This window comes from Melospiza melodia, chromosome 19 (genome assembly GCF_035770615.1).
Source record: "Melospiza melodia melodia isolate bMelMel2 chromosome 19, bMelMel2.pri, whole genome shotgun sequence".
Lineage (NCBI taxonomy): Eukaryota > Metazoa > Chordata > Aves > Passeriformes > Passerellidae > Melospiza > Melospiza melodia.
This window is the reverse complement of record NC_086212.1, coordinates 13,199,972-13,213,074: the sequence shown is the minus strand read 5'-3', so window position 1 is coordinate 13,213,074 and position 13,103 is coordinate 13,199,972. Positions and strand designations below refer to the sequence as shown.

Here is a 13,103-nt window from a genome sequence, read left to right as displayed (position 1 = left end):
GGCCATCGCTGCTCAATGTGCCCATCCCTGTCTGTGCCAGGACTGGGGTGGGAAACAGGCTCCCATGGTCCATCCTCACCCTCTGAAAATAAGAAACACCAGAAAAGTCACCACTTCTGCTCAACAGTGCCTGGGCTTTGAACCCACCATGGCTGTGCAGCTGTCACATCAGCCAGGGAGTTCACATGAACTTCCTCTGCAATTCATGTTGGCAAGAGCCAGACACATAATAGCCCTGGATTCAGGGAGAAAGAGCTGCCAGCATTATTGCTATTTAAAACCTCTATCTGAGCTTCATAGACTCATTCTTCACACATGATACAAACACACACACAAAATGCAGAAGTGAGCCAGATCCAGAAGCATTTCACCTCACCAACAGCAGTGCCTAACAGCAATTTCAGGTTTTGGCTCCCTGTGACTATTTAACAGATTTTAATTCAATATTAAAAAGCATGAACCTACCAATTTTTTTGTTATGTCTTCTTGCCAGGAAGAAGAAAAAAATTGTTCCTAACTTCTTTATCAAACCATTTCCTCCTGTGCACCTCCCTTCTCCAGACAAGGGGCTGCAGCCAGGGCAAGGCTGACAGGGGTGGGCTGGGGCAGGGGAAACATCACAGGTTCAAGTTCCATCTCTAAATATGTCTAAAAGCCACTAAAAATGTCTCCTTCAGCCAAACTTGTCTTTAAGGGGGAAGGAAAATTTCAGAAATGCTTAAAAAAGCCTGCACTAAGGGAAAAACCTTCCCTTTGTTGCTAGGGGAATTACTTTTTATCTGAAAACCTTTAAAATGCCACCACTGTATTTAGAAAAAAAAAAAAACAACCCCGAGACTGAAGCACCTCATGTGCCAAAGATCAAGAGACAGAACACATCAGTTCCATCCTTCCTTTGCAAGTACTTTGCTGGGGCCTGACTTGGTTTTGTGTCTTGGTCCTCGATGCTTTTTGGCAGTTTGCTCCAGACTTACTGGCAAGAGCTAAAAGGTTTCTATTTAGCTGGTGTCAGCTGAGCATCTGTGCCGGCAAGAGCTGGAGTGGGGGTGATCCCGGCTGCCTTTCAAAAGCACATTTCTCTCTGGGAGCTGCCACAATAATTTGAAGTCTGAGTGTGTTTGGGTAGCGGGGTGACTGCCTCCGGAGGGGCGCCCCGGCGCAGCTCCCCGTGCGGGCAGCGATCCCCGATCGGCGCAGGGAAAAAGGAGCTGGGAACGCTCCCTAACCTGTGACCCTGACAACAAAAGGCAGGGAGAGCGTCTAGACCTCCAGTCTGCCGGGGAGTGAAGGGAGCATTGTGCTCCGGCACACTGGGGCTGCTCACACAAGGCGGGCACAGAGGCGCTGCGGGGCAGCCCCAGCTGCAGCGCCCGCACCGCTGCCGGGGAGGGGGCACGCACGGCACAGCCCGGCCCGGCACGGCACACCCTGCCCTGCCCTTCCTCCCCAGCACACGGTCTGCAGGGCGGCTTCCATCTCCCAGCGCCGCTGGAACCCGCGGAGGTGAAGCAGCCCGTCAGATTTCCTTTATTTCCTTTGCCTCCGTGTGTTCCGCACGCAGCATCCTCACGCTCCTGAACGCAGATCCTGCCATCCCAGCCCTGCGCGGATTGCCCACAGGAAACAGCACAAATTAAATATATGCTTCCTTCCACAGAGCCTTGATTTTCTGCTTTCCCTGTCTGGCTCAGTTAAAAGGGGACAAACAAGATGTTCCCTCTCTGCCAAGCCTAGAGGTCAGCTCAGCGTTCAGAAAAAATCCCAGCTTTAACACGTATTTCTTGGGTGACCCTGATCAAACCCCTTGGCTTCCCAGTGTTGAGGTCCCCACATATAAAAATATTAATACTATAAATAAATGCTGGAGTTAATGGCAGGTTACTGCCAGGGAACTGCACGAAGAGAAAATAAAAGACCTATTAAAAGCCCTTGTTTGTCTCTGCCAGAAAGAAAACACTATTACCCAGTACTTAAAAAGATGCATTAAAGGAGAGAGAGCATTCGGGGGGGTTAAGGACACCCCTGGCAGAGCAGTGAGGGGAATCACCCCCATGTGCCCCCAGGGGTGATCTGGGGTGATTCCACACCCTGGCCATGCCAGCACAGGCAGCAGGAGCAGGAGCTGCCCCGAGCACACCCAGCACAGAGCGGGGCTGCAGGCAAACCTGGGAACCCACAGATCAGAACTCTGGGCTAAACAAAACCCTTTTGTTTCACTGTTCTTGGAGGAAAGGTAAATACCTGGAAGATGTGCTTCAGCCCAGCACCCTGTGACACTCACTGGCCCATGGCACCCCTCCACATGGACCCTGCAACCCTGGGCACAGCCAGCAGCCGCCTCAGGCACTGCAGGGATCCCTCACCTCCTTCTGCCAGCTCCAGGCTGGAGCTCTGGAGTTACAGCCTGAGACCAAGCAAAACCAGACCCAGCAACTGAGACTGTTTAAGCAGCTATTAAATCCCCACCTCCTTCTGATGAGAGGTGATTTACAAACAGCTGATGGTGAATACAGGGAATTCAGAGCAGAGAGGAGTTTCAGTATCCTGGTAGCCACCAGATGCCAATCCGTCACCAGCACACCTCACCACTTCCACACCTTACACAACAAAAAGGTGAGGGATGAGGACTTTCTTCTCCCCCTGCATCTGTTGCTTCCTGCCCCATCTCCAAAACATCACTGGCAACTCCTTCCCCAGGTGCTCCAGGGACTACTGAGGCACCAACAGAGCCAGGAGCTGTGGCAGGACAGTGGATGGACACCACGGCAAGATGCCACACACCTGCAGCCTCAGCAGGGTCCAGCCAGACCCTCCTCACAGCCTGGCACCTGCCATGGCAGCAGCTCCTCTCCTCACAACTGCCTGGGATTTATTTTTGGTGCACATGCACAGGGAGACTGAGAGATCCCACACTGGGATTTTTATCAGCAGTGTGCAGCTATGGAAACAAATGCATTTAAGACTAATATAACAAAATACCCAAACCCACAGCAATACAATAAGGAATGGTGCACATTGGCATTTTCACATTGCAGTGAATGCAGAACATGACCCAGCTTCTCTCAGAATTCACCCAAACTTTTAAGAAATCACATATTTTCATGTACTTACACGTTCAGCTATGTGAATTTTGCTTGGTGTAAACCCTCCTCCCTGCCCTTTGATTTTACAGAGTTCAAGGAATGCATCTCCTCCTAAATAAGATGAATAGCCATTTGTTGAGGACATTCTGTCCTTCCCCCTCTGTAATCACTTCCAAGCCACCCTCTGTGAGAAGCAGGAGGGCTAACACAAAATCCACCAGAAACTGCAGCACCTCTTCTTTCGCTCCCCATGGAGGGGACACAGCGGTGCCTGACCATGCCCCAGTGAACAGATCTGGGCAGAGGCTGCAGCTCAGCCAAACTGTTCCCTCCCAGCAGGCACAAGAGGCACCCACAAGTCATTCAGAGGAATCCAAGAGCCTGACATCCACACCACAGACACCCAGGAGTTACCAAGGAGATGGTGGAACACCTTAAAAACCCAGGAAAAAAAGCCCAGTGAAAAGCAAACCTCCCTTGAGGGAGGCAGTGCTGCTCCCTGCCCAGGTTTGGTGTTCTGACCCACCACGTGCAGGGCTTTACCCAGGTGGTACAGGGACGGGCAGGGGCATCTCCCCCTGGGTTGCGGCCCTGCAGGCAGCACCAGGACTCTGGGAGGACGCGGGTGGTGGAGGTGGCGATGTCTGGGAATGCCGGCCCAGGCTGGAGCTGCAGACAAGGACCCAGACAACAAAGGGAGGCAAAAAGCCGTCTGAGAGAGGCAGCCCCGTCTGGCAGGCCGGGCTCTCAGAAGCCTGGGCATGCACTGATGTCTGCAAGCACAGCTCTTCGCTGGGCACACAATTAACCCCGCAGCAAGATCACTGGAGTGTCCTGCAGCACACTCCAAACAGCATCCATCTGGTAAGATGAAAAAAAACCAAAGAGTACGGGAGTGCAGCAAAGGAGCAAACAACTGGAGACTGCAGGGAATGACTCTACAACAAACAAAAATTATACTTAATTTTCTGTTATTTATATTCTAAGAAAACCACATGTTTTCACTTGCATCTCTACCTCCCTCCCCGAGGCACAAGCACACACACACAAAATGGGAAGACCAGGGAGAGCAGGAAGAGCAGCACAGCTCGAGCACATCCCCGCTCACACACTTTCCCAAATCACAGCACAAGAAAACGGGTGTGAGTTTTACAACCACGGAGCAACAGCCAAACACCTTTTACTGGAGCGAAAACGCCCCGAGCAGCCCCTCAGAGCACTGGGACACCACAGCTACCCCTGCCCGCCCGATCTGCTGAGACCTTACGGCATTAATATAAAATAAATGTAAATCAACCCCTGAGTGCTGCAGGACAGTTTCCCTGGGGCTGGTGTGAGTGTCCCAGCTCCGGGGCTGATCCCAGCCTCAGGCTCCCGTGGTTCCCCTGCCTGATGTCTGCACCACGATAACGATAATGCTGCTGGGGGACCGGTGGTGTCTCACAGCTTTTTTGCATAAGCAAGGGCTATCCTGCTGTGCAACCAAATTGTGCCACCAGGCTTGAAATAAAGGAACTGAAATAATTTTTTTTCCCTCTTATTTTAGATTATGACTTTTACTAATTGATGCTTGATAAAAGCATAATGAATGATTTGTAGGCATTATAGGCATGTTAAAGATCCGAGTGTGGTTATAAGCCAAGGTCATAAGCTCTATTGACTTTCTAGGCTCTATAGCAATTGATTTGCCATTTATTAAAATCATTCATTCACCACTTGTTAACAATTTATTTAGCTGGTTCTTCCCCAGAAGGCTTGGTACACCACATTTGAGCAAAGACACCTTAGTCTTGAGGTACTGTCATAAACTCAATTCTAAACTGAGAGACAGACCCATAAACACTATAGCAGTGTCTTTTTAAAGGCTCTTTTGCAAACAGGTTCAGCTCAAATCCAGGAGCCTGGTTTAACAGGGCTTCCAACACCTGGTTTTGTCTGTGCTTTTGAGCATCTCTGGCCACACTCAGCTAAAGTCCCACATCCCATGACTTAAAAAGCTGCAGGATGTCAACTACTTCCATAAAATCGAGTGAGTCTCTTTCCTCAATGTAACACTGCTCATCAGTTTGCCAGAGTAGCAGCAAACGAAAGAGTGCTGGTGCTTAAAACGACACTCAGCTTTTGAACACATTTCTACATTGAACAGCAGAAAAAAAACAATCCCATCCAGGATTACCCAAGTGCAGCCAGGTATGGACAGCCAAAGAACAGCAGGTTTGCACAGTCAGCCTCTGCAGACACCACTGCATCCCCCTGTGGGGCAGAGGAGCAGGTACCTGCTGCTCTGGGGGTCAGCAATGTCCCACCTGTGGCGTGGAGCAGGACCCGGGGTGTTTACAGTACAGCAGCTGCAATCATGCAATCAGCCTTCGTAATTAGATCTTGGCAACTCTTGAAATACTTCACTTACCCAGTTTACCTGGAAAGGTGCGACCTAAACATTCAGTGCCTGGAGACATTTGAAAGAAAAACAGAAAGGATCCGTCAGTGATGGGAGCCACCACAGCGGCTGCACACACACCCCAGCTCCCCTCTGGGGGCTCGTCGTGGCAGAGCTCCCCTGGTCAGCATCACCTGCTCCCACCATCTCCACAGGCCAGCAGTGCCAGAGGTGCCACCGCTCCTGGATCCTGACCCCACGTGCTTTTCCCACACCAGACACTGCCACACAAGGTCCCGTTCCTCTCTCCCCTGCTTCCCCCAGGACGCTCTCCTGATCTCGCCTGATGGCATTGCCAAAGCTTCACAGAGGTTTGTGAAGTTTCTGGGATCACTCAGCCCACCCCAGAGACCTCTCTGCCACATCCAACAGTGCCAGACTGCCTGTCCATGGCCCAGGGCAGCACTCTGCATTTCAAGGCATTGCTGGACTGTTTATCACATTCTCTCTCCTTGCAAACACACAGAGCTGAGCCCCACATGCAGCTGAGCCTGCTGAAAGCTCAGGGTCTCCTGACACCCCATGCCCACAGCAGGGGCAGTGGCTGTGCAGTGCTAAGGAGGAAGAGCCACAGCAAAATCTTGCACAACACCCCAGGAGTTGTATTTTCTAGCCCAGCAGATGTAATTTCAAGTGAGGAGAACAAAGCAGTAAAAAGTTTGCAACAAAAGACGACTCATGACTTCTCTCTCACCCGTCACTGTGTGACTGCCTGCAACACTGAGGGGATTACAGGACATGGATCCTCCCCAGCGCCTGGCAAGCTGAGACATTCTGGGCTGGCTGGGAGCTCTGCATCCCACAGGAGGTTCGCCAGAGAAACACATACAGGGTTCTTTTATGAAGCCTGTAAGAACTGTCTGTCACTGATAATGGTTAATCGGTACTAATTAGTGCAGTCTGACCGTAAGGAGCCCTACTGGCCTATAAAAGTGGCCTTTAACCTGAGAGCAAGGGAGGAGGGAGGCAGTCACACAGGCCCACCGACACACGGCCTGCTCCTCACACCGCGCCTGCCTCTGCAGCAACACAGCAGGCTCCAGGGATACATCAGCACATCACTGTCTCACATAAAGCTTTACAAAGTTACTTTCCATGCAGCTGGGAGGACAGAGAAAACCAGCTTTTTAATCCCAGGAAAAGATTAAGGATCAGACAGTTGCTGTAAATTACTGCAGCAGCTAAATAACGACGGGTCGCAGGCTAGGCTCACTGATGGGAAGCCAGGCTGATTTAAATGCTTCACATGCAGGTGTTCCAAAGTGGGCCTGCACACATGAGGTGTCACCTGAATGCACATGGGCAGCCTTGAGCCTCCAGGCCCAAGGGCAGCAGCACCACCACCACCCCTCTGGAATGGGCACTGACACTGAGCGTGACAGGAAAGGAAAGAAAGGAATTCTGCCGAGCCAAACACCAACGTGTGGCAACAAGCTTGGACCTCCTCCTCCTGCTCCTGCTCAGCCAGCTCACTGCACAAAGCCTGGAAAGGGGTGGGAGGCTGGAAAGGAGTGAAAGGCCAAAAGAAGACTGCAGGCCAAAAAGGGTGGGAGTCCCAAAAGTAAAATGTAGAGTCTGAGAAAAAGTGGATACCAAAATGGCTTGGGAGACCCAAAAGGGTGGGAGTCCAAAGGAAATTTAGAGGTTGAGAAAAAGACCTTGTGCACGCAGCTGGCTGGATCAGGATCAGCTTTTCTCTGGCCAAATTTCCAACAGGGTAGAAAGCAATGCCTCTCCCCTCCCTGTTCCACAGCCCAGGTGATGCAGCATGACACCCTGTGCACGTGTGGGCATGTGTTCCCCATCACGTCTCATCCAAGATGTTTGGCCATGGTCTGGGATGTGTGGGAGAAGCCAGCCTGAACCCTCTGAAGTCAGGCAAGATTTTGGGATGTTGCTTCTCCCCTCTCTCTCTCTCAGCACGTCTGCCTCTCCCATCCTCACATCTGCCCTTTAGGTTCAGCCATGCATTTGCCAACTTTTTAAATGCAAATGAGAATTGGCACATAAAGTCGGTGCTTTAAACCTGACCAGAGCCACCCTCAGCCTCTCCTCCCTCCCTCCTTATATGCATAAACTTTTTTTATGCAATCGGCAGCAGGGAAGAGAGGCAGGGAGTGGCTGGGCCGTGCCTGGAGCCCTTGTGCAGCCGCAGCGCTGCCAGACAGCTCCATGGGAAGGGTGGCTCAGCCTCTCTGCCTACCTTGGAACCAGTAATTACCCTGGCTGGACCACCTGCTCGTGGTTTTGTCTTACACTGTTTGTGCAACCCGACAGGCTGCCAACAAAGCAGGGATGTGCTTTGCCTAAACAGGTGAAAACATGAAACAGGGAACGGAGCAGCCGTGTTGGTCCCACAACGCCTCTGTGCAACACATGCTGGAAAATCACTGCTGCCTCAGCCTGCAAGGCTGCAGAGCAGGGACGAGCATGGCCTGCACTGAAAGGGCAGGGAAGGAGGGAAAAGGGCTGCACACCTGCAGAGCTCTGGATCCAGGAGCTGGATGTTCTTTGCTGGGCTGAACCACCAGCATCTGGCGTGCCAGGAGAGTCCTGCTAAACGGAGCATCCCACATGGGACAGCACAGAGGACGTGACAGCCCTCACCCAGCCAGGGCTGCCTGCAGAGCAGAGCTGCTCCCCAAAATGCCCTGGGCCTGTTTAGAGCAGAAGTGCCCATTCCCATGCCAGGGTCACCACCCCTGTGCTCACGAAGCAGGAGCTGGGCAGTGCTGTGGGAAGGGCAGCCTGAAGACCAGGAGTGACCAAGGGCAAAGACCCCAAAGGAGCACCTGGGCCAGCCTCAGCCTCTGGCAGAATCAGCTCCAACCCCACCACGTCACACCCAGGAGATGCTCTCCCCCCACCAGCAGATGGGATTTGTTGTAGATGATTTGTCCTGGAATAAAAACACCAGCCCCACCTCTTGCAGCATATTTACTGAAAGCCACTAGACATTAAACAGAGGCAAAAAGTGTATCCCAGCAACATCTGGAATTTATCCCTTCTCCCTTCTGAAAAAAAAAAATAAATCACGCGCTATTCTTTTAGAGAAAGAAAAGTGATTATATAGAATTATAATGCTGGAAGAACATAGAGAAGAGCAGAGATTTTCTTTGAAATGCTGTTTAGACAATTAAAAAGGGATAGTTTCAAAGAAGCAGCAAATACCATCTCAGCTTCTTCCGCCCTGTCTCGCAGTTCCAGGCTTTCCTCCATGCCTTGGCTAAGAGACTCCAAGGAAAGCAACAGATTTTTTTCATCCTTGCAAGACCTTAGTAAGCCAGAAAGGAAACCAGCTCTCAGGCCTAACTGAGATAGACCAAATAAAAAAAATATTCTTCCAATTCCTGCCACAGGATTTGAAGGCACCTTGATATCTATGAAGAAAACCTGCTTTGGAATGAGCTTTCTAAAAGAGGATGTGTCAATCTTTACCCAGGAGAGCCAATACTCTGTCTCCCCAGACAGAAGAATGGAAAGGCTTTAAATATTAAAACAGGAAAAGCCATCGGGATTAATATGAGGATGCATGGTCAAAATGTGATATCCTCCAGTTCCTGAGGCTCCTGGCCCCAGAATGGCTGCACCACGACCCCAGAGCATCCCCTGTGCCCGGATGCAGCTGGGGGAGCCGGGGTCCAGAGGGAAACCCTTCCCAGCCCTCCCCAGGGGGAAGCCAGGCAGTGGCTCCCACGCCAAGCCCACAGAAGTGCCTCCAGCTACTAAATTACCCAACGACTCCAACGAACTGCATTGATCTGGCTGGAAAACAAAGCTGCAGCTCCTGGCACGTGCCCAGCTAGGAGGGTACAGCTGCATCTTTCACCTGCAAGCAGTTACAGCCACGGTGGGAGATGCCCCTTGCCCTGACAAAGGGCAGCTGAGGGGAGAGGCCGGAGGGCAAACACAGGTGAGAGGAACCACCTCACTGCAGACACCTCTCAGACACAGCAGAGCCCCAGCCAGCGACAGGTATGTCCAGTTTTGCAATCGAGGGCAAGGCTGTTCCTAGAACAAGCCCCATTCCTCAGGCTGCTCAACCCCCATCTCAGCTGCACGTGGACTGGATGCAGGATTTCACCAGGACATTAAACTCAGGAGCTGTAAAATCACTGTGCAAAAACCCAATTATACCTATTTTCGTAACAGCCAATTTAAGCTTGTATTTAGGTCCCCTCACATACCCCTACGTTACATAAAGCATTTCTTCCACTCGAAACGTAGCTTTCTAAAGGCCATTCTGCTTAATTTAATGGATGCTTTATGTGGGTCTGCAAATCTCTAGAAACACAACCAAGGAAGACACATGGCAGCAAGATACGGCGTGATCCCTTCCCAGGCATGCAGCAGGAACAGGAGAGATGAAAGGCATCTCCAAACCCACGAACCTGCTGTGACTGGAGTGCACTTGTGCTCTCAAGAGCAGCAAAACCCCACGGTCAAGTCAAAAGAGGAATTCCTGAACATCTGCACGTACTGTTAACCCATTCCAGACCGGCCAGCACAGCAGGATGGATCCTTCCCTCACCCCACAGCCACCAGGTGAACTGAGCCCACTCAGGCACGCTTCCCTTGGATTTCAAAGAGCTGCTTTCTGCACTTCAAGTAAATAAATGCAGTCATCTCTTTTTCCTTCTTTTTTTTTTAAAAAAAGCCGCACTAATAAAAAGCTCGTAGCGAAATCTATTAAATTGAGTCTCTCCATTATGTTTATTGTTCCTTACAATTCAGGCCTGGATGGCAACTCAGTGGAGGCTGAAAAGTGTATTTATCAAGAAAACCCATGAGAACAATGAGGATTAAAAGCTATCAGCAGGACAGAATGGGTCTGTAACCCTGCAGTTTGTTCTGCACCTGGCACAGGATCCCCATCAGAGACCTCTGCCCCCTCTCCTTGTTTCTGAGCCCACCTCAGGACAGGACAGCCAGCACCTGCATTCCCAGAAAAAGCTGAGGAAGGTGCAGCAGTATATACTGCTATGAATAAGTCACACTAGAGAAACATAAACCCTGATTGCATTACACACCAGTGATCAGTACCATTAAGTGTTACACACCTTGAGTGTCTCAGCAGTTGGAAACACTGAATTTGAAAACACATCTTCCCATTCAAGCAAAGTCCCATTACAGCAATGTAAGTGTAACAACAAAAATGAGATTCCTGCTTATTACGTGGGAAATAATTGCAATTTAAGATAAATTTTCCCTGAATTGTGTGAAGCAAGTGCCCATCAATCATGTTGTTCCTTCAGTGTCCTAAAGAGAGCACCTAGCAGGACAAGGCACTTTCAGAGCTCAGTGATGAACAGCCTAATCTGTATATGCTACTCTGAGCTACTGATGCCAAGAGACCATCCTTGGGAAAGTGGAATCATGGTGGAAATAATGAAACAGCACAGAAGGAGCAGGACTTGCCTCTCCAGGAAAGACATCAGCCCTCAGTGAGCGTTTGCAGCCAAGCCAGCACAGGGAACACCGACAACCACTGACTGTCGAGTTCTCATTGCACAAATACCTGTGAGGAGCACATGGCAATCCAGCCTGGTTCCAGGCCTGGAACAGGCACCAAGGACAGGCCCAGCCATGGCCATTTCAGCTGCTGAGCTGTGGGTTTCACCCCATAAAGAGAGTGCAGGGCTCCAAGGTGAGCCCCGCGTACCCTCAGCGCCGTGGGAAACGCGGGAGGTGTGGGAGGCGCTCTGCTTTGGGGGGATCGCTTGTTTTTGTAAGAAATAACAACATCAATCATAACATTAAACAGAAACCACTAAGGGGGAGAATTTCCAAGCTTGCTCAGCACAGAGCCCAGCCCGCAGGGGAGCTGCCAGCCGGCGGCCACAGCCGGCAAATCCCTGGGACTGTCCTGGGTACCGGGATCCAGCCAAAGCCACGGATGGAAGGGTGGAAGAGGCGATGAGCAGGCTCAGGACTGTTGTGGGACTCAGCTCAGAAATGTGAGTCTGAGCACTCAGTGGTGGTTAGATGTCTCTTGGGAACCCTTCCAAATGGCACTGCTCCTCTCCCACTTGCCCTGCAGGTAAATCTCGCATGTGGCTTACACAATCTGTTGACTTAAGTAAAGCAAGGGCAGGAGAAGAAAGCTGCTCAGACATCAGGAGAGGCTCATCAGTCCTTTGGGCAAAAGTCTGGGTCACTTCCCCCTCCACAGAGAACTCAGGGTGTCAGCCAGGCCTTGTCTCCCTTCATGGGAGCACGTGCAGGGAGGGCGCAGCAGAACACAGCGCTCAAAACATCAGTGAAAGGACAACAACAATGCATTGCCAAATTCTCCCATATTTTTGGCCAGTGCTGATGCCTAAATTCAGTTTACAGAAATTGGAGTCTGTGAGCTCTGTGTTCTAGTCAAGTCCTCTGAAATCAAACTGAGCAGGGACCATCCAGCTCTCCCAGGGCTCAGGAAGACAAGGCCATGGCCACCTCCAAACCTCATCATGAGTAACACCCATCCATGGGATGGTTCTAACACACTGTGAGACCACTCCATGCTCTGCAACAGCAAGATCTTGTTGTATCCTCCTGCCTCAGATGCAAAAGCAGCTGCAGTGTGCAAAGCTGATGAGCAGGCAGGCTCTGGCAACCAGAGATCTAGAGGGAGCCCACCAGAGACCCTCAACCTCGGGCATCTGGAGTGTTCCTTGTTCTCCTGTTCCTTATTGCTGATCTCAAACTCTTCCTCACAACCAACTCCAGCCCTGGGCCCAGCTCCTGCACCCCTGAGCAGGGCAGGAGCCTAAAAGCAAAAGCCTAAAACCTGACCAGAGCACTTCTCACACAGCTGCAGCCAGGGATGCTCTGTTATCGGAGTTACAAAGGGAGAATTAATTCTCACAATTAATGAAAAGAAACAGAAGTAGAGAAAGGCCACATTTAAGATGCTGGTCATCTTCCCTCATGATTTTAAACTACTGAAAATGCATTTGGAAGGAAAACTGACCACCAGAGCAGTACTCTGAGATGTTCTGCCAAGGCCAAACCCTACCCTGACCATCGACACAAGTGAAGTCTAAGGCCAAGTTCTGTGTGTGAAGCCTACAGCGACCAAGGTCTCCAACAGCAGAGACAGACTTTGCCACTACAAATATTCCCAGTGCAAGTTCCTGATCCCTGTCTGAATGTCAATGAAAGCAGAAGAGCTGTGAGGATGGGGAGCTCCTCAGGAGGCAGGATAGACACTCAATCCATCTCTGCTATCGGAGCTGCGTTAACATTTAAACAGGACCTGCTGTTGTGATCTTCAGCAAGGAGCAGATGTGGTTTTGAGTAATGGTGAGCGTTACTTAACCAGTTATAGTCACTAATGTAATTGACACCTATTCCATCATCCTTAATACACCCACTTCTTTCTCCGATACCATAAATAGATTAGAAAAGTTTCTGCAGATGGCCATGACCCCATTTGTTTGTGCACTTAGCCATGTATGAATCACTCTTGGCTTGTAGCAGCACTCTGGAATTACTGAAAGATAACTAGTCGGCACAGACACCAATAAATGAATCATGCTTTCCACAAGACCAAACCTTTGGGCTTTTACAGACTCCAATTACAAAGTAAGAAG

At 50.6% G+C, this 13,103-nt stretch overlaps 1 protein-coding gene across 4 annotated transcripts in view; it reads right to left on the bottom strand.

The window, feature by feature from the left end:
* The window catches only part of PMEPA1 (prostate transmembrane protein, androgen induced 1), a 44,055-nt gene that overhangs the window by 22,851 nt on the left and 8,101 nt on the right, over positions 1 to 13,103 (bottom strand). For 3 of the 4 annotated variants that reach the window (XR_010030089.1, XM_063172594.1, XM_063172595.1), the window contains exon 2: positions 5,494 to 5,532. The exons of the other annotated variant lie outside the window; for it this stretch is intronic. Coding sequence is in view for 2 of the 3 variants with exons in the window: in XM_063172594.1 (XP_063028664.1) it covers positions 5,494 to 5,532 (39 nt within the window). In the remaining variant the exon portion in view is untranslated. The remainder of the gene's footprint in view (positions 1 to 5,493; positions 5,533 to 13,103) is intronic. 4 annotated transcript variants of the gene reach the window in all.